General features: G+C 39.5%; 1 protein-coding gene across 1 annotated transcript in view; it reads left to right on the plus strand.

The window, feature by feature from the left end:
* Positions 1 to 337: 337 nt before the first annotated feature.
* The window catches only part of LOC117813060 (transmembrane protein 164), a 43164-nt gene continuing 18154 nt past the window's right edge, over positions 338 to 25347 (plus strand). The window contains 2 exon segments of the mRNA XM_034684126.1: positions 338 to 1288; positions 22379 to 22428. Coding sequence (XP_034540017.1) covers positions 851 to 1288; positions 22379 to 22428 — 488 coding nt within the window. The 5' untranslated portion in view covers positions 338 to 850.

Here is a 25347-nt window from a genome sequence, read left to right on the forward strand (position 1 = left end):
CCATCATAGTCATCTGTTTCGGTGATTTTGTGCAAACAGAAAAAAGTAAGACTTCATGTAAGTGCTGTAAAATCTTAAACAGGATGTTACATGCTGTAGTTCTCAATTCAAAAAAAGCATGTGCAAGTTTATCTCCTGGATGTAATGGGCACTTATGTAACACCCCTCTTCACGCAACAGTAGATGGAGGAAGTTAGAAGATAAAGTGAAATCAAAGTGGTTCCCCAAATGTAAATTTGACGTGTTTAATCTTTTGTGAATGTGTTTTGTGCTCCAGGGCCACCGTACCGATTTAACTTTTAATCTCCACAAACACTGCGGAAGTGAGCGTCGATCCCTGAGTAATTGCCTCTCTGAGACGTGTTATGATCCTGTAAGGCTCAGCTCAGGGTTTACTAACACAGCGCGGTGCCGCTTCACTTCATGAAGATACGCTTGGTAGCATTAGCTTGGTAGCTAAGCTAGCCAACCTTACCGAACCTGTTCCTGTGCTATGGCTAGCTAACCTCAATCAAAGTGTTCCCAGCTAGCTTAGTGAGACTACATGCACGAAACTAGAAAACTGAATGTTAATAAACGATGCCAAAGAGAGACTGACTGTCAGGACTGACTGGCTTAGTTTGTGTTGTGTGAGAGACGTCAAGGAAGAGGGAGGTTGGCCACTTCCCACTACGACCAGCAAATTGTACTGGTACTCCTGACTACATCTCCCTCCTGCTGCTAGCTGAAGTTCCTCCTCCAGCAGCGGGTGAGGTAGTGTGCTGTAAGCTAGCTCAAACATACCAAAGCGGTGGATACATGTCTACCTCTGAACCACGGGACGAGCTACGAAAGGGAAATCTTGCAGTTCATGTTTCGCCAAGAAGTCAGTGTGACGTCTTTTATTCCGTCTTGTTCGTATCTTTTCCAACACGAGAAGAGGAATATGTCCAGATATAACATATACAGCCTGTTGGACTGGGTCTATGGCGGGGTGGACCCCAAGTTTGAAGGCAACGGGGGCCCCGAGTGTGCCGCCTTCATCGCGCCCCAGCAGCGCATCAGCGAGAGTCTCATCATGGTCCTCATCTCCCTGGTTGAGATCGGCGTGGCCCTGAAGAAGATCAACCTCTCCAAAGAGCTTAAGGTGGCGGGGAAAGATGGCACAAGGGCAAAGGAGGATAGTATGGGCAAAAACCTGTTGCTGGTTGCTCTTTGCATGACTTTTGGAGTGGAGGTTGGGTTTAAGTTTGCGACAAAGACTGTGATATACCTGCTGAATCCGTGCCATGTCATAACCATGGTTCAGGTAAGGATGACACAGTGTGATTGTTGAGACTGTACGTGTCTGTGTGCAATACAACCAGCATGGGGATCGAATGTGAAAGCAACACACACACACAGAGAGAATATTGGGAGGCAAACTTGTATTTAATTTCCACACACACAGTTACATTCTTTGACTTGCTCTGAGCAAAGTAAACCACTTTGATTTCACTTTTATCTTCTAACTTCCTCCATCTACTGTTGCGTGAAGAGGGGTGTTACATACGTGCCCATTACATCCAGTAGATAAACTTGCACTTGCTTTTTTTAATTGAGAACTACAGCATGTAACATCCTGTTTAAGATTTTACAACACTTACATGAAGTTTTCTTTTAGTCTGTTTGCACAAAAATCACCAAAACAGATGACTATGGTGGCCCTGAAGGACAAAACACATTTACAAAAGATGAAACTTTTACAAAGTTGGAGACACATTTACATTTTTGGAAAGCATTTTGGAAAACAAAATTACAAAAGCAAAACACTTTCCAAGGTAAAAACAAATGTGCATTTAAGGAAACAAATTTACATAAATGGAACACTTTTACAAAGTTGGAGACAATTTAAAGGTGTCATATATCAAGCAAAATCGACTTTTGAATGGTTCTCTACCTGAAATATGTTTCCCAGGCATGTCTACAAACCACCTGAAAATGAAAAAAATCCATTCTGCCCCTGTTGTGATTTCTCCACCTTTCTGTAAATGTGTGCTGAAACGAGCCGTTTCAGTTTTCAGTGTTTTTCATACGTCACAACGCCATCCGGTCTGTAACCGAAGTCAGAGCTCGGAGCTTGTTCTGTCCATTGACTGTATAAAATACAATTCAACCTTTCTCCGTTTTTCATTACCTGCACAAATGTGTGCTAACAAGGAGCTTAGGAGGGAGGCATGCTAGCTGCAGGCTGTCTTAATAAACACAAAGGTCGGTTTTACTCCCCACGTCTGAAGATTTGAAGACCTAGTGGATAATTTTAATTTTTCATGGAAAAGTGCTAGCGCTAGTTAGCATAGCTACATAGCTACATGTTCGTAGCTATGTAGCACATATTGACATACTGACAAATAAAACAACAAGAAACACAAAATCTGTGACCAATCCTTCAGAAAGGTCCTGCTGCAGGCGCCTCTCCGTCAGGATCAGATTCAGAGGGTTGAAGTAACGCCTGTCTGTGAGCAGCTGTGTATATTCAGCCAACATGTGAACATTAGATCAACGTGCCGGACAGCCGAGGCCACATCCACTTCCAGAGGGGCTGTGGTCAGAGAGCTCATTCTCATTTAAAGGCACAGACACAGAAAACAGCCTGTTCTGAGCAGGGCTGAAAAAGAAGGGTTTAGGCATGCCAAAATCTGATTTCAAAGTGTTTTTTTGAGCAATAAACTTGAAAGACATGTTTTGGGGACATCTTAGACCAATATATGTTGATGAAAAAGCATAATATGTTACCTTTAAGAGACAACGGATCACTTTTACCGTTAAGTCTGACTCCTTTGAGCCTGACTCCGTTTAGCCTGAGGCTATGTGGTCTGAGGCCGTTTGATCTGAATTCTGACACATGATGAATGTTTAGCGGTGATATGACTGAGCTTTTCTGGAGACATGATGCTTTTTCATCTGAGGTCTTACACCTCTCTCTGAAACCAGAGGATGTACTAATATGTAAACCATGTTGCTCCATTTGGTTTCTCTCCATCAAAACAAACTAAATGACCCCTCACTCCATCACTTACGGTATTTGGTACATTCCCTTTCTGTAAAAATGAAATGTTAATTTGTTTCAGAAATGGTAAAAGCGTTCAGTCGTTTGTAAAATTGTCTACAACTTTGTAAAAGTGTTTCATCTTTAGTAAATTTGTTTTGTCCTTCAGGGCCACTGTAGATGACAGACAAAAGTCTTAACTGTGAATACTTCTCTTTGATACATTGGGCATGCATGCAAAGGTGAAGTGAGTGCACTTGCTGTAAGTTTGCATTCACATGAATAACTTGGACAGACCTGTGTGATCATCCTCAGTGCAAACTGGTGAAGATTTAAGTCATAAAAACAATCTCTAAATTAGGGATATTTTAAGTATTTTCCGTGATCGATTTTTGGAAATGTTAAAATCAATTATCGATTAATTGAAAAAAACATTATTCTTACGTCAAAAACAATGCCAAATAGGTTGTTTTCCCCCTAAATTTTATTTTCTACAGCAACAAAATGCATATCACTGACGGGATTGAATACGGGCACACGTTTGACACGCAGAATATCAACGATCAGGCTCATTAAAATATTCTCAGCGGACATAGTCTTATAATGTGAAGGCTCATAATACTAAGAGAAAAGTACTTCAGACTCACAGTGTCCAGTTTTCTGTCTACTCGTTTTTATTGAGAAAAATAAACATGTGTATTCGGTCAGGTGTCAGCAAGGAGCGCAACCGGGTCATAATCAGTCCCGCTGGAGAAAAGCCCAGACGGCTCTGATGTTGCTGCTCTGTAAACGTAGCGTACCAGAATTTCCCACCTGTCTGTTGCCTTCGTATCCAAAGGTGGGAAATATCCTGTTTAAAGCTGTCAACCTTCGTGTCCGTGTCGTTGTTGGCAGCAGTTTTGTATTGATCCTCTTTTAAAAAGCGCACGTGGAGGAGACCTGACGCACAGCCGCAGCCGCCAGTTGAGCGTCTCCGCTGTGCGCAACACCTTTAACAGCTGATTCACATCGAAACATGCTTTAAACTTAAAACACCTCCCTGATAGATGAGTGTAATATGAGACCACATGATGTTTGTTCCACGTGATGGAAAATTGATAACAAAAATGTGTGTTTCGAGTAATTTCTTAACAATCAATTAATCGATAAACGATTAATTGTGGTCATCGCTACTCTAAATATAAAGAAGAGGAAAGAAAGGTGTACATATTTAATTTATTAATATGATACTCATTAATGCACTGTATGTAATGACAGAATCTCAAATAAGTAATAATAACTACAGCAAGAGATTATATTGTCGTACTTATAGACTATAAATAGGTCATCATTACTCAGAAAGAGTGTGGTGGCATGAAATAGACCTGTTGTTTCAAGTTCAACCCCCTGAGGTATGTAACAGGAGCTGGGCGTACAACTTTTTGAATGCTGTCTGCGACTGTAGGAGGTACTATTATAAACAGCTCCGAAGATTTAGAGGAGCAGTTCAGTCTGTATAACTACACAGGGGGTTAGCTTGGAGTCTGACTGATATCAAACATGGAAGTTAAAGCTGTGGATGTCTGTGTTGAGTTTTGAAGTTTGAATCCAAGGTTGCGGTTCAGAGCGACACAAAGGCCGTCTGTGTTCACTCTGCCGTCATGAGAACATACTGTACCTGCATGTTTTCCTTTCATGCCTCCTGCCCGGCTGACCTTCACTGTGCATGATTGCACACAGTGGGTCATGGCAACAGGTCACTGCCAACTGCAACTTAATGTCTTTGTCACTTGAGTGAAATATGGAGAACATATATTAGAATGTATTCTGATTGTATCTCTTCACAGTGATGCTTTGCTGGGATGAAGACTTGACCTATAGTTGTTAGACTTTCTTGATGTATGTTAGTGTGCAGGGTTCAGGCAACCTCAGCAAGTGTTCTTCCTGTGTTTTGGTACATAGGTGTGACCAGAAGAGGACATTGAGAGCATACCTAGTATCATGCAAAAGAAGGAAGAGTTGCACTGACAGGAAGAGGTGGACGTTTCGACTTCACTTTTGACTCAGGAAAGAATTGTTTGTGCCAACAGGCAGCTCTGCAGAGATCACCTCCAGGAGTTTTGTTTGTTGCAGGGAAGAGGGCCAGAGGCAGCTCTTCCCACACATACACTCCTGACATTTTATAGATAATACCAGGACATTCAGGCCCTGAAATTTTCCTGGATTCACCTTTCACACAAACATCACAGCGGTAGATTGTTACCCCGAAAATCCATAGGATGCGTGTGCGCTGCGTTCTGTCAGTGTTTTGAGTGTCGCGTCAGCTCAGAGCAGCCAGGATCAGCTGGGTCCAGTTTGGATTATTAATAATAATAATTTGGCTCTATTTTGTTGTCCTATACCTTCTGACACAGTTATCAACTTAAAGTCCTGTTGTAGTCGACCTGGATCATGGATATATGGCTGTTTGTAGCTCACTTCCATAATCACTGAGTATTTTGGATCTAAACGGTGTAACGGTTGGGAGTCCTTATATGGTGTTTTATTTTGAAATTAGTGGTTGTTGCATGCGATCCTGGTGCCTGACTTCCTGTCCAGGTTGGTCTTTTCTGTCCAGATTGACGCGTGCTGGGTGCGGGCTCCTTTGAAAATAGACCCGATGCATATCTTTGGCGGAGAGACGCGGGGGCACGCTCCCAAGACGGAGCTGAGACGTGCCACGGCGCTCCTGTGGACACTAGAGCATTGTCTAGAATGGGAATGTATCGGCTGGGCTGTGTGACGCATCCTGTGGATTTTGGGGGTTAGACATGCTCTCACACCTCAATATACTCTGTTCGGTTCAGGTAGGGGGAGTGTCTGGGTAGTACCAGCAGGAGAGAGAAGAATGTTCTGTAATGGGGACTGTTCTTGTGTTAATATCAATACAACATGTATTTGGATATTTCCTGCAAGACAAATTTAATCGCATTAATCTTGCACTTCACCTTTATCATTACCCATCTGTGTTAAATACTTGATTGTGATTGGTCAAACCCAATGTGACAATTCTGATGAATTCTAACCGCAAAAGCAACACCAGCTACAACCTGAACACTCACATCATATCATATCAACCCCTGAACCTAGTTCAGCATAGTTCAGCTCTGCCTGTTGACACTGTGGCAAAAACTTTAGTTTACGTTTCAGGCTGGTCTTGAGAGTTGGGAAATAATGACAGTATCCCTTATGGGGAGATTTGTATTCTTCAGTTTATCATGTAATGTCATGTGTCATGACATTAATATCTTGCAATATGTCAGAATTGTTGCATCTTGACGTCATTTTTATGAGCAATGTGTCGTATTGTGAGTTACCCTGTGACTCCCTCCCCTAAACTAGTTATGTGTCAACTAAACAAATAAGTGTAGTCACCTTTTGTTGTTTGCACCAGACTTACGAGTTTGTTAAACTTATCATCATGTTTTTTTTATTAATGTTGGCCTGAAAAGGTGGAATATATGTTGAGTGCAAGCTGGGCTGGTTTATAAGTTTCAAGATATGCTGCGGTTTGAAAAAGTCACTGTTTCAAACCACAAAAAAATTCCCATCATACCAATCGCACGATACAAGCTGCCCCCTCAACTGAAAATCAAAGTGTAAGCTTTCAAGTCATAAACCACAATGAAACTATGTCAGCCCCTGCCAGTCATTTGTATAAAGTTAGTGAGTATGCATGTAGTGGAGAAACCTTGAGATGATATGCATTAGTTTAGCTCGCATGATATCAAGTGTGTGTAGCTTTTTGTAGAGCTGTTACTGAGGAGAGCTCAACAAGTAGCATGAGCACACAGAGAGAAACTGCTGCACCCCACATCTTTTTCAGGGCCTCTCTGAAACAAGGTGCTAGTGTTGTGGCTTCAGCCAACCAATCAAACTAGATGGGGCGGGATTGGTCACCCAGGTAACCAAGAAAAGAAACGCTTGACCATCACAGACAGAGACAGAGAAGAAAACAGTTCTTTTTTCATCAGATTTGAAATAACAGATTCAATATAGAATTATTTATAGTAGAGGTAACAACATAGATGTTAACTAATGTTCCAAATGTGTGGTTTTAAAATGAAATAGATTATGCTCAGTGGAAAAATAAGCTTTTTACCCAGAGTCCCAGACATGACAAAATAACACATTTTAGAGCTGTAATCACAATACCCCCATACAGTTATCATAAGATCAAAATCTCATACTGGCCCCTGCCTAGTCTAAGCTGTAGCATAACCCTTCACTACTAGCTTGGGTGTATCTCTGGTCAATGCTTTAATGCTTTACTATGATTGGAAACAAGCACAGAGGACAGATGGCATCTCATAGCACTGCAAAGTTTGGCAGTGTTTTGATATAGAGAATGGAGATAAAGTTGTGTGCAGGCTGTGTCTGGTTGAACTGGCATATTACCACTTGACTGGAGCAGTGTGTAAGCAGCACTACAGTTAACATTAAAACTGGTTCTTTAAATGCATCTCGCCACCAGGCTGGGATCTGGAAACTTTTAGGCGGGTGCAGAGTGTGACATGAGCTCAGGATAGAAACAGTAGGTGGAACAGGAAGTTTGTCCGAGTTGGTTTTATGGTTTCCAACTTCCATGGAAATGCAAAACAATTCTTTGGGGGGGGAAATGTTAAATATTCTCAATTACTTCATCATTTTGTGTCAGAGACGTTCTCTTCTTTTGTCCGGGTGTATAAGTGTGACGGTATTGACTCATTCTGTGATCTCACTCGGTGGGTTTACAGTATAAGGGTGTGGTTCCATCTGTAATCCCTTAAAGGCAGATGGAAGTCTGAGATCAAAACTCCTCACAAGTACTGCAAAGATCCTTTTTCCTGTCTCCTCATGAGCGTGTTAACCCATCGGCTCTGCATTTCAATGGTGTGAATTTTTGAGTTGAGAATGTGAAGTGCAGTATTCTGAGCATATTTTAGGGTCTGAATAATAAAGGAGAACATTTCTGTGGTTGAAGTTATCACAGTCCTTGAGTAATCAGCACAGCCAACCACTTCACCTGAGTGTTGCTATAAAGAATATTACCACTCATCTTTTTTGTTGCCATGCAGTGTCATCATACAGCAGCCTGTTTGCTGAAACTCTTCACTGGCAGAAATTGAACACTAGAAAATGAAGTCTGTTTTTTTTTTAATTTGCAGGATACTGTTAATAATAATAATAATAATAATAATAATAGTAATAATAACTGATATTTATATAGCGTCTTTCAAGAAACCCAAGGTCGCTTCACAGGGTCAGGTAGGGGGTCTGGGGGTAGGTGGGGATATCTAACGGGGAAAGGCCTTGAGGAAAAGGTGCGTTTTGACTGCTTTCTTGAAACTGTCCAGGGTTGGGGTGCTGCGAATGTCGGGAGGGAGAGAGTTCCACAGAGTGGGGGCTGCCACACTGAAGGCTCTGTCCCCAAAGGTCCGCAGCTTAGTCCGCGGAAGAGACAACTTTTAGGAAGGCAGGGAAGAGATATAAACTTAAGTAGACCGGCTGAGAAGCGGTGACACGAAACGCCAGCATCCTCTCAATGGTGTCCTCCAAGAAAGGATTGCCTACTCTATAGCTTGTTATTCTAAGATATGTCTGCATACTACAAAAATACATAGTGAATACAATTTCCCAACCTTTTCAACAACGCTGCTATAATACATCAATTTAGTTACAGTTAAAATGAAGCATTGAAGCGGCTGCAGAGTTCATCTAAGTATCAGAAACACCAGGCAAGCGAACATCCCTGTGTACAACGTGAGAGAGAGAGCCCCACTGAGGGTGAAGAGTTCAGTGTCTGATGACTGATGAGAGGATGCCCCACTTCTGACGGCACAGATGTCTGATATGTTGGGTTTTTTTCTACATGTGGAACAAAAGCCATCACACTGACAGATCTCTGACTGATCAATTTCCGGATGCATTTTCATTTGAGTTAATGGATGTGGTCGGGGCTCCATAAACAAACAAATCGAATCACAGATGCAGCGTGGGGTGGATATGATGGACTTATCAGGATGTGGTGGGCTTATGATTCAGCAAAATAAATAGACCACATGACTTTATTGTTTGTTTTTTCCTGTTATATATGCAGGTTGAATGTTGTTGAACACCACCAAATTTTAATCTGGGTAAGATTTTTAAATGGACATTTTGGAGTTTATTAGAGGGGACAAACTTTTAGTAAATATGCAAGATTTGATGACAGCAATATTGCTGCCATCACTTGCAAAGACATCTATAACATTTTCTATTCTCTGCTAGAAACCGTCAACAACAAATCCAGTTTTGTAACCCAGATGTCATCACTTTGATAAAAAGCAGAGTAAAACACCAGCAGTACGAATAAGTGGGCAGATTTCACTACAAATCTACATCATTGTTTTATTTAGACTCAGTATGATTGACTTCTCTTGTTCTGTTTTTAACTCTGTTTTTGTTAAGCATGGATGAGTGTTATTCTGTGACTCCTAAAATAGATTTTGTTAGAGATGTATCGGTTGCACTTTATTTGGCAGATTTAAATTACCAATTTTTTCAAGGTCGGAATAGTTGATTTTGATTTTTTTTGTTTTCATGTTAAGGATATTGTTTAGTGAACCAGCAGTTATGCAAATTTGTATCCCGACTGGGTGAGCAGAATCTCAACGGGAAGCAGAAGGGTCTTGTCTCAAACTGTTGTGCTTTGTGACACTTTGTGTCTCGTTCAACCAACAAGGCTCATCCTATTCCAGTCACCAACTGATCGGTTGTTGCTCCTCTAGATTATGTTGTTCCTCAGGTTTAAATTCTAAGTCCTACACCTTAGATGTATGGCATATTTTCATAGCTACGCTCACAACACACAGGTCTACGTTGCAGTGTCTACAGGACAAATAGATGGCCTAATTAGCTGCATCTAAGACCTGCCAGTTTAACCAGATACAGCCTACATACAACTTGTCTCCACTGTCGATATGGAAATACTGCCAAGTGCACAACTTCTGCTGTGCATTTCTAACGTGTTTAATGTCCGCCGTGACCGCAGGACAACTGAATAACCGTGATGCATTCACTGCACTGTGGGAAACAACATCACTCCACTTGTAACCCTCAGTAATCTTACAAGGTTGTGCACAACTCAAAACAATACTCTACTAAACTGATACACAGTACACAATTTTATATATATTTGTTGTAAATGTAAATCAAATTATTCAAATAGCCTCAATCTGAGAAAATTAAGAATCCACAGGCTAAAACTTCACAAAAATCTAATTTTACACAAAAGACCTGCTGCCTGTTAGCACAATCAGAAATGATGGATTCAAGATACAAACTAACAAACTGTCTGGCTTCTTCAACTTTCACTCATGAGCAAAAATCTGCATTTAAATTCAAATTAAATAATGATTTGATATTTATCATGATAATTATCGATATCAACTGATATGAAATATTTTATCGTGATAACATAATTTTCAATATTGCCCAGCCCTAGCTGCACCTCAGCTTAGACACAACATATGTCCAGGATTTCTTGCCTACATTAACAAGAATTCTTATGATTATTAATATCATATTAATTATAAAAATGATTTAATTGAATTGACTGTTAATTCTGGTGTCCACAAGCAAGCAACTAAAGGCATTCATCACTGGTGTCACGCACATTGTTGCATCATATGAAAAGCTCTTTGCAAATGAAGTCTTATTGATTGATAGTAGAAAGAAGCTGGTTGTTGGCGCTCTATTGAGTGCTAGTGCATTGACCTCAGATAAAAGCTTGTTCAAACTATGCTCTGTTTCTCACTTCTTTCTCACAGTTCTTCCATCATCCACCATTTCTGTAACATACTTCCTTTTGTTTGTAGTTCAAGTCTTTATTTTCATGGTGTCCAGTGGCAGAAATAACATACCTAAAGCCAGGCTGACATAAAACCCATCTTGATACGGTTGGTGAAACTTCACAATGAAATTTTAAAGCAAGAAAATATTCACTTTGCAGTACAATTGACAACAGCTGTCAAAACATGTGCAACTGGAAAATAAATGTAACATGTGACATTCCTATCAAGTCCTCCAACCAACCAACCAAAGTGGTGAAAACTACATTTCATCCAGCTAATAATGCTTCTGCTTTTGCACTGAAAGTGATAGGGTATGAAACCACAATCTGCAGATTTGTGGACTACCCACTCAAAGTTGAGTGTAACACAATTAGGACTCCATTCAGGGAACAAAATCCTGGTATTCAAATACCATTAATGAGATTTTAGATTCTTATTACTGAAAATGATATGAAAAACCTTCATTCTGATCGATTCCACTGTCCTGAAGGGTTGGGTTTTACATCACTATTAAATTCCAGTCCAACTTTGAGGATAAATGAGGTTCCAGTGTGGTGTTGGACTGACTCATAACCTCCTACAAGATCCTCTGGGAGTTAACTGGGAGTTTCCTCTGAACATGTGATCATGGGTAAAACAAGCTCCCTTATCAGGTGAACTTTCTTCTCTTGTGGATCTCATCACTGGTCTGGTGTGACAGAACAAACTGATTACTTTCGCTTAATTATAGATAAGTATGGATGCTGGTGATAACCACTGCTACATGCCTCAGGTGGCCATAACTCACACTTTTAAAACATTCTGCAGCAGCTTTCAATGGCTTTAATAGGACTTTAAAATACTGCCTGGATGCACACTGCGGCAATGAACATAAAGACCGTGTGCTTTGTTTTTCTCCATGGGTTGAGAGCTGGCTGTAAATTGAAGAGCCATGCTGTTAACAAGTGTGCAGCTAACATTCACCATCAATGTAACAGACTACAGTATCAATATTATCGTTAAATATAGCTCATTTATCAGCTGCAGCAAATGCATTCTGATTGTTGACTCTGTTTGCACTGAAAACACTTCACTGTATGACTCAATGACTGCACTTGTGAAAAGGAAACTCTGTGTTATCAGTAATGCCTGTGGTTTTACCTCAAAGAGGTCATTGATCTTTTGCTTCCTGAACTGTTTCCCTGAACACTTGGAAGATCATAAAACAATCATAAAACCATCATACAGCTTCGCTTTTACTTTGAAATGTCTCTGGAACAATGCAGAAAATTATATGAAGAAAAATTATACTGCTCTGTTGTGCTCCCAGTGCTCCGGTAAATTTCCATGGGAAGTTAAGCTGGGGAATTTTGGAAATATTACAAATTCTAAATTATGGGAATTTATGAGAATTAACTGTGAATTGAGGGTAATTTAATGGAAAGGTATCATATCCAAGCATAAATATTTGTTTTTTTTATGAGCAGACATCCATCTAAAATAATACAATTAAAACAGATTTATATTAGATTTACCAAGTGTTAAATATTTGATTGAACAATCAATTCTTTCATTGAAGAACAAAAACCTAAATGTTCAGTTAAATATTACTCATGCCCCAACCCAACCAATTCAAAAATTAACAAGTCCCATTCAACATGCAAATAAAAAGTGCATGTAGGGGGCGTGGTCTCAATAGCGCTGCAGTAAGCAGTGTGCTACGTGCATGTGATTGAGGAATAGCATAGATATTCAACTTTACTTGCATAATATCTGATTGTTTTAGTCAGGATTATGCTGAAATATATTTTCCCCAACTATATTTAAGTTCCCTATTAAGAGTCAACCTTCAGTTTAGTGAATTCCTGGTTTATTCCCATGGAAAGTTTCCAACTTTGAAAATTCCCGGGATTTTGCAACCCAACATGCTGCACTGAAGCTTTATAACAGTTGTCCTTATGTGTTCAGAAATATGCTGTAGCTCCTAAATGTGACTATGAAGACACACTCTGACTTTGAATGAATAAAACTCACATGTAGCTAACAGAAGTACAGTCACTGTTGTTTCAAAGACAATCCATGCATTCTCCTCTTGGGAAAGTCTCTTTTGTAAACATGATAAGCACAAAGTACTTATTTATAATGCAATATTCTATGAATACACAATTACCACATGTCAGCCAAACTTTTTGTTTTTAAAGATTATTTTTGGGCTTTTAACGCCTTCAATTCAGAGGATAGATGAGGAAACTCAGAAAAGAGAGCTGGAGATGACATGCAGCAACAGGCGGGTCAGACTTGAACTCATCAACCTCACTTGTTAACACCAGAATCTCAAGTTGGTTGAATGGATGAGTAATATTTTATCAATGTAGGGCCACAATGCCGATTGCAGGGATACTACTGGAGTGGAAAGATGCAGCTATACCGATGTTCAACAAGTGATCCTGTTAACTGGTGACTCTCAGTCAAATAGGTCTATGGTTGTCATAGCTACGCAACAACTGTTGATAACAACAATAGTCCCTTTTCAGTATAATGTCATGTACTCATTACATATGTCTGAAATGAATAACCACACCAAAAAAATCCACAAAGGACTCTTCCTGTTTGGAAGCGTTGTTTTAACAACACTAACCACAGATGCATCGGCTGAAAGTCATCAAACAAAGTAACCAGTTAAACTGACACACCAGCTTTGCACACCACTGTCTGTGTTTGTCTGCAACATCTGTGCTGGCTGAGAGGAGTTTACAGCTATAGCTGAGGCCTATGTTGACATGTTGATCTCACTGAACAAAAATGTTTCATCAGTCGAGTAAACACCACTTGATATGTGAGTGCAACAAGCACTGGATATTTGATATTGATTGACTATAGCACACCATTGTTTAAACGCCTAAATCTTAATTTATTCTGAGCAGTTATTATTTTGCAGACCTTTATTGTTGCTAGTTTCCTGATGACTGATATGACTTTATGTATATTTTAGTATTTACAGTGGTGACTTTGATTTAGTGATTTGTAGTCAGGCAGAATGTGACCTGTTCATAATGCATGTAGAAAAGAGATGTGCATTACAGCAGCATTTGAAGCACCCGTCTATTAGTTTACACTCAGTTTGATTTTGGACAGTACTGCTTAACCATGTGCTTTCTTGTTCATTTCAATGTAACCATTAAGCCCTCCATGTCATTTGTTAAAGTGTACATTTCCTGTCTATATATGTTGTATTTTTCTCTAGGCTGAAGTAGTGAAGTTGTGTGATTTCACCATCAGTTGCTTCCGTTAGATTAATGTCTGCCTTTGACTCATTTTAAAACCCGCTGTCATCCTCTGTAAGATTAAGAAATAGGAGTCTGATCTACTCCCACTCAGCTGTGAGCACATTAACGTCAGGAAACAGGAAACATGATGACATTAGGCCTCAGCCTGATGTACCTCCACATAAATTTATATTTTTCTTGTAAAATTTATGAGTAGAAACAACCAGCGGAGGTGATTGTGTTTTTTATGTTGCCGCAACAGTTTCAAGGCCTGTTGGGCTCTCGTAACAAGCCATCATGGACCGTGTGGATGTAATCTGAGCTGGATTATTACTTTGAAAAAAAGAAGCTTGTTTACAGTGACCACAAGAAACACCATTTAAACGTGAAACCAACATTTATTAGCACTTGTACAAACAAGTCAGCATCCTCTCCATATTCTATTGTCCAATGCAGTCAATGCTTGAGTCCAAGTCTGAGTCATTACTGTTTGAGTCCAAGATCAGTCTTGAGTCAGAAAGATCAGGACTCAAGCTGGACTCCAGAGTCTGAGTCTTGGACTTGAGTACTACAACAATAGTTTATGTTTAACAGTTTTCTGCATTAAGAGTGAGAGAGACATTTTTCTGGAGGCCTGAAATCATAGTCACATGTTGGGGTTCATGCTTTATCAGTTCTATCTATATTTAGGAATGCATACCATGTTATTTTATTTATTTATTTATTTATTTATTTATCTATCTATCTATTTTATTTATCTATTTTTTAATTGATTTAAAAGGACCGTGCTTATTAATTAACACTTCTGTAAATATGCCAGAATTAGCCAAAATGCTACATCCGTAGTCGCTTGCCTGATGTTAAAAAGGCTCCCTAAAAAGATCAAGATTAAACAAAGATAAAATAGAGTAAAATAAGATCAAAATAAGAAGGTAGAGGAGAAACCAAAACACAAACAAACAAACAAACAAAAAAGAGAAGAAAAGAAAAGTACAAATTGCACCATACGATTAAAAATGACTAAAAGCTACATAAGGACATGATATTACAATCTTTGAGAAAGTGTTCATGGACTATGGATCTATGTGCATAGATTTGAGGTTACAATAACCATACAGCAAAATGTTACTATTTGTCTCATCGAAGCTTAAGTTGGCTAGGTTAAAACATCTGCAGGCATCTGGCATAGTGCAACTTTGGGCTGCAATAAAATCAAAAGGACATTGAAGCCAAAGACTTCAGCAATAACTGGATGAATAACTAAATTGTACCTGACTTTACTTGACAGTGAAATTCACAAAGCTGTATGATACAGCTTGATGGCAGCAAACAAACAAAGCACATAGTGTAAGTTTCAAGTTCAACTAAAAAAAGAGAAACTATCTAAAACTGACTTTCCCCCAAATCTATCAAACTTGTTCAGCAGCTCACAGAAAAACAAAACAGACTGTTGTCTTCATTTAGCTGACACGCTGCCTACTGCACTCAAACATTCACCCTCTCAGAGAGATCTGTCCAGTTTAGGCTAAATTTGTTCCTTTACTGTTCAACTTAACACCCTTAAAGTCAGGCAGTTCCCCTCCAGGCATTGTAAACAGGCCTAATGATTGTTAGCCACACATTGAAGGACCTGCTTGACTATGCAAACTATGAAAACATTGAGAAACAAACAACCCAAGGAGCAATTATCATTTGTCAATGTAAAGAACACAAACATAGCTAACGAATAACAAACTACAAAAACACACATTTGAATATCCTGTTTCTTTTAACCTTGCTGCTGTAAGTTAAATTGAACATGTAGCAGACTCAACACATTCTTACAGCCAGTGATGACAGTAAAACACACCAGGAAACCACTGCTCTTTGACCCACATAGTACACCCACGTGTAGGTAGGTCTGGATGAAATAACATGTCTCAGTTTACATGACCAAACAGAAAACAACAAGATGAATTGATTTTGATAAGACATTGTGAGAGTTTCAGACTTTGTTTGGTGTGGATAGATCGGGTAAAGCCCAGGATTTTCAGTTCAAGTCTTTGCAGCACTAGATTATAGTTAAGCGTGCCTCCCGCCTATTATTAAGAACAGGACTTGGTGGGCCGGCATCTCCGACAGGGATTAGTCCTGGTTTAAGACTGAGGCGGCCTTTTAGATCTGATTAGCTGGTGTTTGCTTTCCCAGAAATGTTATAAAATAGGCTTAGATTAATGCGTTGTTAAAGGAACATTGGTTTGTGTGGAGCAACAGTGTGTCAACAGTGACAGTTGGATTATTTGTTTAGTTTAAGTGTAGACCAACAAGCAACAAGTAGTCAGACAAGTCCTTATTGACAGAAACAACATCCTCATTTTTGAGTGTAGAGTGAAAATACAGAAGAGGTTCAGAGAGCAATTCGGACTTTAATTATATTATAAATTGGACACACAACCCACCTCCATCAGTTGTACTCAGTGCAACTGTTTCTATGAATGAGTCGATGATGCTGATAGTTAGTTAATGTAGTCAGTCCCTGAGACCCAGGGTTGGTGATTTGAGTGGGTCTCTGAGGTATTGAAGGGTCCCCAATACTTTTTTTGTTTAATAGGAACTCGGGGCCCAAAATCATTTTTTGTATTCAAGGGAAATTCTGGCATTGAATGCTTCACAAAGGAAATATGTGGACATTTTGGGGAGTTTTTTCTTTTTTTTTATGTAAGCTTAAACATACTTACTCCACTAATCCCATACAGAGCGCTGCAAGAGCCCACATTCATCAACAGAACTGTCAGTCATCTTTTTTTAAATCAAATAACTGATTATAACTTAACTTCTCATAAAAATGAACACTTTGGACATACAGTTGTGGTCATAAGTTTGCATACCCTGGCAGAATTTTAGATTTTTTTGGGCCATTTTTCAGAGAATATGAATGATACGAGAAAAACTTTCACTCATGGTTAGTGGTTGGGTGAAGCAAAGTTTTTATCAAACAACTGTGTTTACTCTTTTTAAATCATAATGACAACAGAAACTACCCAAGAAACCATAAATTCTGCCAGGGTATGCAAACTCATGAGCACAACTGTAAATCATCATGATAAAAGCAACTATAATGACAGAAACCATGTTGGGAAAAAGTGTATTTGACTTGTATTTTGAATTTAGAGTTTGACCCATGTTCCATCTGTTAACATGAGGGAGGTAGGGTTTATGACCTGTACTCCAGCCAGTCAGCAGGAGGAGCTCTAAATCTTTGGACTTCACAGTCAGTGAACACTTATGGCGTCCATGTTGATGTACAGACATTGTGCTGGACACAAAGATGACAGGACCATAGACTGTATAAAAGATGGACGTAGTATCCGTGATGTCACCCATCTGTTTCCGAGCCCTGTTTTGGATCGATGGCGGCAGCCATATTGGAAATGCGGAACTCAACCAGGCATAGTGTGATGTTAAGAGGCGAGGTTTGAGCCTCCTAGCCAACAGCTGTGTTCCCGTCCAGGAGTCAAGTCAGTCATGTCTTTATTTTGGCATAAACTCATAATCTTAATATCTTCTGAACCGTCGCGTTAGAAGAAAATTCACCCACTGTACAGTGTGCGCCGATAGAGAAATTAGCTACGTAGAGCCAAGCCGTTTTTATGAACAAGGCTGTAAACATGTTTATTAATGCTGCAAAGATCGTCTTTTTTGAATTGGTGTCTATGTGGTTTCCGTTATTTCTGCAGCCAGCCTCAAGCGGATTCTTGATGAATTGCAGTTTATAACACTTCCGCATGGGCTTCATAGTTTGAGACCGGAGGTTGCCGCTTGACCGGGACCCTTGGTATTAGAGACCAAGCTGGAGCACCAGTGAGACAAACTGACTGTCTGTCCTGAACACAACCGTACAATTGCTTTCTGTGACACAGTATGAACATTATTGCACTTTTGTGCAGGATTTTCCTGCACTATACCTGCAAGATTTGGGAGCATTGAGTATTTTGCGCACAATTCCTGCATTCATGCCAACATTTAGGCACTGTGGTGCATTGTCCTGTGTTGGAAAGGTGAGGAGATGCATGAGTAGAGAGTTTATGGCATCTGTTTAGATTTTAATGGGTAGGAGATGCAGGAAGTGGACCTTGCAGTATCAGTGATGACGAGTAAATTTACATGGTACCTAAATCCCATTTAAATATGATATCAGTTTATATAAACATGACAGCAAAATGTGACTTTGACCTTTAGGTGGATGTTGATATAATCAATGATTATTGGGTTACTGTCAAACAGAAAATCAATAATCGCTGATCGAGAATCGTTAATAATCGAAAATCGGTTGGTAATCGAATCGGGACCTCAATAATCGGAATCGAATCGAATCGGGAAATCGGACCGATTAACCACCCCTAATAATCATATGAACAAATTGCATAAATGTTGATAACTTATGGCAATAATTTCAGATGACATTTCGTCAGTTTTTTAGCTCACTGTCATTACCTAATAGAAAACATGTCTTCTCTTTCAACTGTCTGTTGTAGTTGCAATGTCTTAAACCTAAATGTCCTCACACTTTTTTCTTGTAATGTCACATTTCATAACCAGCCTCTTTAGCAAGCACTCTCAACATCTGCCTCAACGGTTCGCTCCTGTTTGAAAGACAAACAAAACAATGTCAGAGCCGCTCTGAATCAAACATGAAGCTGCTGCTGCTTTGAATAAACACAAAAAAACGCTGTCTCCTTTTAATCATTTAGCATAACAAGGCGGCATGTGATACCTACCCAGCTCACTAACAAGCTAAGCAGGGGTGTGAGTTTTTGTTCATTGCTCGGCATCACAGAGAAGAGAGAGTGTGTCTCTGTGACTCAGAGTAACTTGGACAGTGGTGTTGCTCTAGCTAACAGGAGCCAACAGGAGCTAAGGGGCTAAATTTGGGAGCAGTTGTTGAGTATGCTAGCTTGAGGCAGAGGTGGCACGAGAGGGGCTGAAAGGTGAGAGGGCAGTGACTACACTGCCACCAAAATTGACATGGCCAGTGGCAGTGTGAGAAAAAAACTTGACCTTAAATAAAAGGCTTGATAACAGCTGTTATGCAGTAAAAAACAGACTTTAGAATAAATTAGCGTGTATTTTTATACTAGGAGAATAATAAAATAATGATTGAGAATTTGTTTCTCTACTTCATCATGTCTGTTCTTCATTTACTTTAACACTCAGCTCTTTGGGGATCAGTTCAAGAGATTGACATTTAATTGTTTTAAAGTCTCAGACATCAAACAAAGGATTTGAGTGACAAAGTTTTCCTTCAGGCAGCTTTACCCCACACTCATTACAAGTGTACACCCAGTGTTTGCTAACAGTAATAATCCTCTTAAAAGACTTGCTAATACCCCAGAAGCACATCTGTCAGCTTTGGCTAACATTTTTTTATGTGTAAAAAGTAGTTTTAGACCATAGACCACGCTATTTTCAAATGGCAAACAGCTTCCATCTCACCTTCCCAGGTTGTCTACTGCTCATGGGGTTGAAATTGAAATGATCACATCTTATAAATACTTAGGCCTTCTGCTTGATGAGAACCTGTCCTTTAAACTGCACATTGATAAACTCATTTCGAAGTTAAAGCTGAAATTGGGCTTCTTTTTAGCAATAAATCATGTTTTTCATTGAAAGGCAGAAAACATTTGATCACCACAACTTTTTTACCCATGTTTGACTATGGAGACCTGCTTTTTATGAATGCTCCTGATCAGTTTTTAAAGAAATTAGATACTGTATATCATTGTGCGTTGCGTTTTATTACCGGTTGCAGCACTGTTCCTTATATGCTGTCGCACAGTCTCACTGGCTGATTCTTATTTATAACAGTGTTAATTTTGGCCGATATTTTAGATTTAGTCTTAGTCTTAGTCTTTAGACGAAAATGCCTGTTAGTTTTAGTCACATTTTAGTCTTTTCAGCCCTTTATAGTTACAGTCTAGTTTTAGTCGACCAAAACTCAAAACATTTTAGTATTATCTTTGCCGAAACATCTTCACTCTCTAAATAATTCATGTAGTCGATCAGATATTGGTATCAGTGTTGTACCAGGAGTTAAAATCGTCAACATTTCACCCCTTTAACACTTTTGCTTGTGTAATATCTTAAGTTAAATAATTCAGCCTTTCCCTACAAAAAAATCAAAAGAATACATTCTTGATGTGACCACTGTGACTGTATTTTGATTCTCTTGACTCACAGAAAAATGCCATGAAAGGGATGTATTGCACATTTACGACGGCCCTTGAATGCACCTGCAGTGACAGGCGCACTGAACAGACAGTCAGTTCACGGCACTCTGAAATGCATCTGCATCTTTGATGACTAGGAGTTGATCAAAACTTACTAAATGTGTCTGATGTATCACCAAACTGGATTAAATCAAGCTGAAGACGGGAGCTTTTTACGGTAATAGCGGCAACGACGGCAAACATCAAATAGTAAACAGAGGTCCCCCGGTTGTGTCTTTGTCACTAACACACACCGGGGTAAAACTCCTCAATGAAGATGAGACAGATGCATGGAGGCGGGGAGAGCTGGTTTATAAAGCACACCTGCTGCAGGTAGTGACCAAAATGTGTCCCTCAGATAATAACTCAGCCTGTCACTGGAATGAATCACTTTTATTTCTAAAAATTAGACGCACAGCGGGGGAAACATGAATTCTTAATGTCCGACAGTCCGCGACTAAAGTTTTCGTCTCGTCAACAAAGACTAAACATATTTTCGTCAGTTTTTATAATCAGTGATGCACTTAAGCTCGTCATAGTCTCGTTTTTCGTCATGAAAAAATTAGTCGTTGACAAACATTTTATTGTCATAATTTCATTAACGAAATTAACACTGATTTATAAATCTATTCTTGGACTTCTCTCTACATACTTGTGTGTACACATGTGTAGAAACCTCAGTCGATGTGGCCTGCGCTCTCAGGACATCATACAGTTGCAGGTCCAGAGAGTCAGAACTGAACTGGGCAAAAAGACTTTTACATTTTCAGCCCTGTTTACCTGGAATGATGTGCAGAAGGACTTGAAACTGACACATCTTGTAACTCTGAAGGAATTCAATGTGGCCGTATTTTATTTATGTTGTTTTGTGTACTTGTTGTGTGTTGTAACCTGTTTTGTGCTGCCGTCTTGGCCAGGTCACTCTTGAAAAGGAGGTTTTAAATCTCAATGAGTCTCACCTGGTTAAAGAAAGAAAGAAAGAAAGAAAGAAAGAAAGGAAAATAGTTTTCATACACTTTTACTCTAAAATGAAGATTCAAATGCTCTGATTGTTAATTTACACAAAGTAGATTTTTTACAAAGGTGTGTCAAATGTTTGTATGTGTTTCAAAGTTCAACAGTGCAAATTAACTTCACCCCCACCTTGTCCTGAATCTTTTGTTTGTTACAGCTGGTGTCAAACTGCTAAAACAAACTTTCCTTTTAGTTTGTGGTGCAGGTTAATATGAGCTGATAGTTTCCAGCAGAGCAATCCCTCAGATATAACCCCGGGCCTGTGGGCTTTCAAATTGCTTTCATGTAATGTTTTCTGCGGCTGCTGCCTCACGGGCAAAGCAACTTTTTCTTGTGTCACTTGGCGTTTTGAGGTAATCCATGTTTGCGGTTTCCTCCAGGCCTCAGCAGTCACACAGCCACTGAGCAAAGAGGAGATGTATGACTGAGATACACATTGTGACCTGTATTCTCCTTTAATCATAAAGCTAATGTACTCGTATGAATGCTTTTGACAGAGGTGAATCTTTGTGAATCTGCTTCAAATATAACCAGGACTTCTGAGTCCAAGGTTTGTGTTTGTCTCGTAGCTCGTAAGCACGTCAGGTCTGTTACACTCAGCTGATGAGGCTCAAACACTCCAAGATTTATACACGTCCCATGTTCCTGCTGGTCTAATGAAAATTGATTCTCTTTCTCTGTTTCATAAGCAATCTTGCTCAGATTGTTTGTTTGAATATAAACCAGGCAATAAAACACATAAATGCCGATACTTGGCAGCCAGTTCAGTGCTTTCAAATTCACTCTCTGATTGTTCGGCTGTTCTCTTGGGTCTCGTGTTAACGCTGCGTTTTGTTTTCTTATTCGAAGCACTTTAAAGTTGCCTGTGGGACTCCCTGTTCCAGCCTCCTGCTCTTATTATTTAATAGAACTTGTTACAGCAATTTGTTCATTTTCTTTACTTACAGAACTGAGCGCTTGAAGCTGTCGAAGCGTTCAAGCTGTTTCTTAATAACGACTGTGAGGTTAATGTGATTTCTCTTCTTTTTTTAACAGATCTTCCTGCTGGCCTGCCCACCATGCAAAACAGCAATGATTGTATTCAGGTGAGCAGATTTACCCCCACTGTTTTGTACTTGTTGTATTCAGTCACATTGAACTGTTCATTTGGTAATAGTTGAAGGCGTAATGATACGCTCAACTCGTCATACAACAGTTTTACAAACCAACCTCTTCAGGATGTATTAAAGGTGTAAGTAACCCAGTTTATGCTCAAGCTTTAGAGCAGAGATTGACCCAAAAATGTTAATAGTGATGCTTTTATTTTGCCTTTTTAAAGCTAGATGTCACCAAACATTAGACAGAAGAAGAGGATGGCACCGAACAGCCAATCATATCACAGGGTTAGAGGTATTTGAAGGATTCAAGAAGTTTATCAGAGAACTGACTCCAGACACGAGCCAACAAACTGTCTTCAACTTTCACTCAGGACCAAAAGTCTACCTTTAAATTCAAATAAGAGAATGATTTGATATTTATCGTGATAATTATCAATATCGACTGATAGGAAAATTTGATCGTGATAACATCTTTTTCAATATCGCCCAGCTCTAGTTTTGACCAATCAGAATCAAGTGTTTGACACTTAACCTGCCCTGAGACGCATTTCTCTGCAGTTAAAATTTTAGATTCATGCATATTAATAATTAACCAATATAAAAACTAGATTAAAAACGTATTTACAGTTTATGCTCAAGCTATAAAGCAGAGATTGACCCAAAAATGTTAATAGTAATGCTTATATTTTGCCTTTTTTACGGGTTACTTTATTTCCTGTTTTGTAACAAATAGGAGTGCGCTGATTGAACCCCTGGTTACTGGAATCTGCCACTGCCAGCCTGTTCAGCCATTAGTGGTGATTGGCCCATCCTCTCTATTACCACCAATTATGTGCTGATCCCAAATTTACACCCATGAGCAACAAGTTTCATGCCATGTGTACAGCAACATGAACACTTAACAGGACAGCTAGACGCTCAAAAACTAACATGTTTGTGGAGTGGACGTGAGGTTGATGCTAACGATCACTAATATTTTTGCCACAGTGTCAACAGGCAAAGCTGAAACATGCCAGACTGCTCTATACAGATTGATTTGATATGACGTGTGTGATCAGGTTGTCCCTTGCGTCACTTTGGTTTTATGAATGAGTCACCTTTTTATGGGGTTTTGACCAAGCGGCAACCTCCAGTCTAAAAATATGAGTCCATTGTGGAAGTGCTAAAAACTGCAGTTCATGGAGAATCTGCTTGAGGCTGGCTCTGGAAGTACCAGAAGTCACATACACATGAATGGGAAAGACGATCTTTACAGCAGAAATAAACATGTTTACAGCCTGGTACAAATGACCAGTGTGGTCTGGATAGCTCATTTCTCAATCGGCACACACTGTGAGGGGGGGGGGGATTTTTTTCTAATGTTGCAATTCCGAAGGTATTAAGATTACGAGTCTTCCAATGAGAGACACACGTCCATATTTGATACAGTCTAAGGTTTCGACCAATCAGAATCAAGTGTTTGACACTTAACCTGCCCTGAGACGAATCTCTCTGCAGTAAACATTTTAGATTCATTCATGTCTTTTTGAGCTGTACAGGTGCAGCTCAAAAAGTTAGAATATCTTGAGAGACTATTTAAAGTCTCAGGAAACCTTTGCAGGTGTTTTGAGTTAATTAGCTGATTAGGGTGTGACACCAGGAGTTTCCAATATTGAACTTTTTCACAATATTCTACTTTTCTGAGAAACTGAATTTTGGTTTTCGTGATCTGTAAGCCATAATCATCAAAATTACAAGAAATAAAGGCTTGAAATATGTCACTGTATGTGTAATGAATCAATATAATATATGAGTTTCACTTTCTGAAATGAGTGACAAAAAATATTGAACTTTTTCCAGATATTCTAATTGTTTGAGCTGCACCTGTACAGCCGTAAATACCATTCACAGAGGCAGCCAGAGAGAGGAGGCAGATGGGTAGGAGACTGCAAGCAATAGATTACATTAAGTCACTGCTAATGATGACAGTTTAAATCTCTTCATAATGTGAACGCAATGCAAAAAATGCTATTATTTTAATATATGATCAATGGAGAAAGATCATCAGTTAAAATTTTTGAAGTTTTTAGCACCTCCTTTAAGAGGCATTAGCTCTTATGTGTCTCTGTGATGTCTTTTTCTCTCTCTCACCTGCAGAGAAGGTGTAGAGACACAACTTACACTAAAGTAGTGGCGAGAGAGAGAATTCTGTAGTTTATCCAATGTCAAACAATGCTAAACTTGTCCAGGTTTAGCCTATGTATGAGAAACACTAACACGGGACTTCCACCAGATCCGTGCCAGTCCGTATCTGATCCGTTGCGTTCCGACCTGCCAGATCAGAGACGCAGCCAGAATACAACGGAGCGGATCCAGTGGGGGTTAACAGATTGACTAGAATAGAAACCTATCAGATCTGGTGCTGTGACGGATCGGAGATGGTCCTGGTGGAATTTGGCCTTAATGGTGCAACCTCAACAGCATAATCTTCACCTGCTGCCGTCATGTCCGTCCGCCTCTATTCCGGGTCAAGATGTAAGGGATGTAATGACCTTGAAAAGAGAAGTCAATGACAGACAGCGCACTCTGCTGTTCAAAAAAGTTACACCATGATTCTCATCTCACCAATTTGAGTCAGCTTTTATGAATGTGTACCAGTTTTGAACTGTCCAATGAAGCGGTTACATCCCAAGTGATATTAATTTCCAGCACCTGACTCTGTTTTTGCATCTTGTAGTTATTTATCTTCCTTTTAAACCTTTCAACCTGTAACAAATGCAAATCCTGAACACTGTACAAAATAATGAGGCAGGCAGAGCAAATTTAGCCCAAGATTTCATTGTCATGTAAAAGCAATCACCACTTTCATGTTGGTACTTGTTGGCTCCTGGAGTGTAAATTGGGTTTCCGCTCTGACTTTATTGTAAT

The sequence above is a fragment of the Notolabrus celidotus genome, chromosome 5 (genome assembly GCF_009762535.1).
Source record: "Notolabrus celidotus isolate fNotCel1 chromosome 5, fNotCel1.pri, whole genome shotgun sequence".
NCBI classification, from domain to species: domain Eukaryota; kingdom Metazoa; phylum Chordata; class Actinopteri; order Labriformes; family Labridae; genus Notolabrus; species Notolabrus celidotus.